Source organism: Cornus florida, unplaced genomic scaffold, assembly GCF_030987335.1.
Source record: "Cornus florida cultivar Cherokee Brave unplaced genomic scaffold, ASM3098733v1 CherokeeBrave_3.0.0_Hap2_Chr09, whole genome shotgun sequence".
Classification (NCBI taxonomy): domain Eukaryota; kingdom Viridiplantae; phylum Streptophyta; class Magnoliopsida; order Cornales; family Cornaceae; genus Cornus; species Cornus florida.
Genome location: NW_026775579.1, coordinates 39,787,852 through 39,792,571, shown reverse-complemented (window position 1 = coordinate 39,792,571; position 4,720 = coordinate 39,787,852). Strand labels below are relative to the sequence as shown.

Genomic DNA, 4,720 nt, shown 5'->3' with positions numbered 1-4,720 from the left:
GATCTTTCATCATGTGAAAAACTTCCTTGCTTTTATTCAACTTCAATTGCTATATTTCAACAACTTCCTTTTATAAACTTGGTAGCCATGTTTTATCCCAAGTGGCCCATCATTTAGCGACATGTCAAGGCCACTTCTCACAATTAGATTTATCCACAACATGTCTTCATAGCTTTCCTTCTTTCATCTAACTAAACTTCCTATTTTATAGAAATTTAGTTATTGAGTTTCATCCAAACTCTAACCTCTTCCTTTCTGTTAAAAGTTCATTTTTTAAAAAAGCCAAATGTCAATTGCTATATTTCAGCACCTATCATATCCATTAGGTGTGTGAAATATATTGTTCTATATTTGCACCGTATTAAAAATACCAATTCACTCCTTATTGATACAATTTATCGCTGAGATAGCTGCCAAGTTTTGATACCAACGCAATGTAAATGATTTCAACAGAGGCCTTAACAAACCCATAACAAAAAAAATGCAACTTTACAAAACCAATCACTACAAAACCTCAAAAAAAAAATCAAAACCCATATAAAAAAGTAACAATCTCATTAAAATTAAACTCCATCACAAACATATTCATTGCAAAACCAACCCTTTACAAACATAAACCCTGATCTCCAACATATCCATAATTTCAGACAGAGAGAGAGAGAGTTACAGAGCAGAACCGCAAAAGGGGCAGAACCTGAACTCGGGATCAACCTCCCGAGAACAGAATTGGCACCGGAGAACATCGGGGACCGCCGTACGCGGCGGAGATGAGTCGGTGGGAGGCGGCAGAGAGAAGGAGGGTGGGAAGAAGAGATTGCAGTTGTTGCAGCGCATGAGAGGCTCTTTGCCTCGCCACTTCCATGCGGGGACGAAGAAGAGCTTGAGGACCTTCTCGTATTCCACGAGATCGGCACGTGACCCGCAGCGTATGCACCTTCCTGCTCCACTCTTCAGCACCTGTCGCACCTGTTGCTCTACCCCTCCCACGAAGAAGAAGAACATTTTCCTTTCCTTTCCTCTTTCTCTCTCCCTCTGTTTTTTCTTTTCTTTTCTTTTCTCGCTGTTTCTTTCGATTTTTCTGTTTGGTTGATGATTTGAGCTGTTTTATATAGTATATGCTACATTGGGGAGGTTTGAGGGTTTTATGAAAGAGAAGGGGTTTAAGGATAAATTGGAACTTCTCCGGAGAGTTCGAGGGCCAATCGGCATGTTCTGATAAATACGAGTAGGACCCGACCCGATAATTTTTAAAACTTTTTACAGAAATTTGAACCAAGATTATTTGGATCAACTCCTCTTTTTTCATCAAAATTATTCGAGGTGATTTTAATTTTTATTTATTGATAATATCTTTCATTTAGTCCAAGTAAGAATTTTTTTTTTTTTTCCTTTGGAACTTGGGTGTTGTTTGGATTGCAGCTGTGAAAGCAGGTTTTAGAAAATTAAAATAGAATCAGAGAATCAAAATAGAAAACAGTTTTCAATATTTTCATGTTGAAAATCTGAATTTTATCAAAACAAAAATTCATAAATTTGCTTGATTGTATTTGAAAATTATTTTCTGAATTAATCAACATATTTATTTTACACAAAAGTAATTACAAAATCATGAAGAAAGAAAATGAACAACCAAGAAAAGATGTCACTCTCATCACTCATCACTCATCACTCATCAGTACCATTAGGCCAAGTAGTTATAATTAGAAATTTGAAATATTTCTCTAATTTTGAGTGTGAGCCATAGACTTTTTGAAAATAGAATTTTTTGTTTTTTAGTTGGTCAAACATAAACCGAGCCCATCAAGGTAGATTTAGATGTAGACACGTGTTATTAGCACTGCTCACTAATATTACTAATAACTTTAAACATTTAAATTCAAAGAAAAAAAATGTTTCCAATTGCAGGACCTCGTCAAGGAAATTATGAACCTTTATGATAAATATCTTTCACCAAGCAAGATTAAGAATTCCCTTTCCAACAATATATTATGCATATTCATGTAAGAGCAATAATCAATTCTATACCCCCAAAAAATGTTTCATATTCATTATCTCATTCATCTATTCATCTGCATAAGTAACAAAGTATAGGACTATTGCTTCTTTTTACACTATCAATAGAGGATTTTGAAAAGAAAAAAAAATCACACACACCCTCAAACTTCAATCATTCATTCAGCCAAAAAAAAAAAAATCAATGTCGGGTATAGACTTTCAAGGATTTCGTATTCACTTCTAATTTATCTTTGAAACCCCATTCATTTTGTTAGTCTATATCTTCCTAATAAAAGCTCAATAAATTCCTCCTCCCCCCCCAAATCATCATCAAAAGCAAAACTACAAAATTAATTAAGACCTTCAGAAATTTGCTATTCCAAACCCTTCTCGGTTGAATTATGCTCGAATTGAACTGACAACGACTGTTGATGCAGCCGCCTCAAAACACTTCTCAACAATGTATTCTTTGTTCTTCTCAGCTTCTTAAACGCATTTTTCCCAAGCAAGTTGTATTTTCTAACACTTATAGCATCCACTTTCTATTTTGGAATGCGAGTAACTACCTTCTCTTTATGATTATCCCGACTAAATAAAAACATTATTTTCATATTGAGGATGCAATAAGTGGTATGGGCCGGTTATGGCTCGCTGGCATGGGATTGGGGTGAACAATTGAAGTATGGCCCATACAAAAGCACCACGAAATGGGCCAAGCTTGGAGGATCCATGGAAAAGGACCAAGCCCATCGGAAAGAAGGCCCAAAAGAGATAGACCAGCAGCATTGATAGTTGCCTATAAAAGGGCAGTGAAGAGAATGAAACAGGGGATGAATTTTTCATTATTGGAAATGTAATAAGATTCTGTAAAAAGAAAGATAGAAGGATCTTTGCATCTTCAATTGGCGCTGTCTGTGGGAACGACGAAGAAGATCGATTCGAGCTTGATCAGTATCATGTTAGTTCAATCAAGTTCGTGAAAACAAAGTTTGATTTCTGGAAGTTGAATCCAGATCAGTGAGATTGTAGTTTGTTCAGAGAAGATTCTTGCTTACTGTTGATTCTGAGGCATTTGCTTCGGAATTACGCAATTGTGATTTGTTCAATTGCAGTTGGATCCGGTGAGTTCAAAGCTAGAAAAGCTCAGATCTAGCAAACGGTGACCACGATTCGGTGAAGTTGAGTCCAGATCTAACGGAATTCGCATCGGTGACACTCAGATCTGGTTAGGAATTCGTAATTCATGCCTTTGCTTCGCTCCGAAATCATGATAGGGGATAAGAACTCCAATACGGTAGAGAACGTCCAGCAGATGAAACTTAATGAGTTGATGAGCATGATCGAAGCTCTCCGGAGAGAGAATGCGGATCTAAGGACTGAAATGCAGCGTCAAGAAGCTCCGGTGATTCCGCGACCGCTCCCGGTAGGAGAAGAAGTTGCACGTACCGATGCGGCACATCACGGCGAGGAGGTAGGGAACAATCAGACAGATCTTTACCGCGAGGAGGTCCGGGCAAACGATTTGTGATCGGTTGGTCAATTAACATCAACCTTCGCAATAGCACGAATCATTGTAAAATAGGGCTATTGGTCGGGTAAGTCGAACCACAGGGACTGCGCTAGTCTAATACAACCTAAATGTCTAGAATCATTCTTAGAATGATGAAGGGTGTATAGAGGTTTTGTTGGATGTCACTTAAGCTAGGAAATTAAAAGTGCATAAAACAATAAATTGCAAGAATTCAAGGGAGTGAAGTACAAGTAAAGAAGGCTAGGGAAATGAATCCACCTCCATCCCTATACACATGCTAGGTTAAGATTAATTTAAGGGGAAAACAACATATATGATAGTCATGATACATAACAATACTAGGTTGCTATAATATCCTTAAGAAGTTCATTTAAATAGAAAGGCAAGAATAAACCATCAAAGGTTCACATGATCAACTACCTAAACTAAAATGTAGCTTAGAACATGCTTACTAAGCCAAGGATTATCAAGCCCTAATTTAAATGGTGAATGCACATAAAGCTAAGAATCAAGTATAGCCCATCAAAAGGAAACCCTAAGCCATGAACTATCTAGGTTCTCCAACTCCATGCCATTAAAACCATTCCATGATCTAACTTCCATTGTCACCATGGAAGTGCAAGCAATATGATTAAGAAAAGCAACCATCTAAGACAAGATGAATAACTCACAATAATCATTTAAAACATTCAACATTCATTACAACAAAAATGAGGCTCTTGACCATGGAAAGACTATCAAAAATACATTGTAATCCCCAAAAATAAACTATACTAACACATGCTTACAAGGGAGGGGTTTCATCACCTCCCTAGATGAGGTTTAGTTGCCCATTGGTGAGCTAGAAGAAGGAAGAAGCATCATCCTCATCTCCATTTTCGAGCTCCTACTGTAGCACTCAAGAACACCCTTCTCCTTGCTCTCTTCTCTCTCCTCTATCTTGCTAAAGATGAAGCTTAATGATATATGTGGCCTTTGGGTAGCCTTTTATACTCCAACAATACCCTCTCTCCTCCAAGGAACACCTCCAACCACTTCATAAAGAAGGAAGATGGCATTGAGGAAACCAATGTGCAAGTGGGCTGAAATGAGCCATTTCCGAAGGGCATTCTGCCTGATTTTCGAGCACACGCTTGGTGATCTCGAGCACTCTAACTTAGTGCAATGTGCAACATGCTCCTCTTGCTCAGCGCT

At 37.8% G+C, this 4,720-nt stretch overlaps 1 protein-coding gene across 1 annotated transcript; it reads right to left on the bottom strand.

Moving 5' to 3' along the window:
• Positions 1–538: 538 nt before the first annotated feature.
• On the bottom strand, positions 539–1,100 carry LOC132273255 (uncharacterized). Its single transcript, XM_059774251.1, has one exon. It carries the CDS (start codon positions 1,000–1,002, stop codon positions 664–666), a length of 339 nt encoding a protein of 112 aa, XP_059630234.1. The 5' UTR covers positions 1,003–1,100; the 3' UTR covers positions 539–663.
• Between the last annotated feature and the right edge of the window lie 3,620 nt (positions 1,101–4,720).

Coding starts and splice junctions, on each gene's coding strand:
- LOC132273255 (XM_059774251.1), bottom strand. CDS start 1,002: ATGTTCTTCTTCTTCGTGGGAGGGGTAGAGCAACAGGTGCGACAGGTG.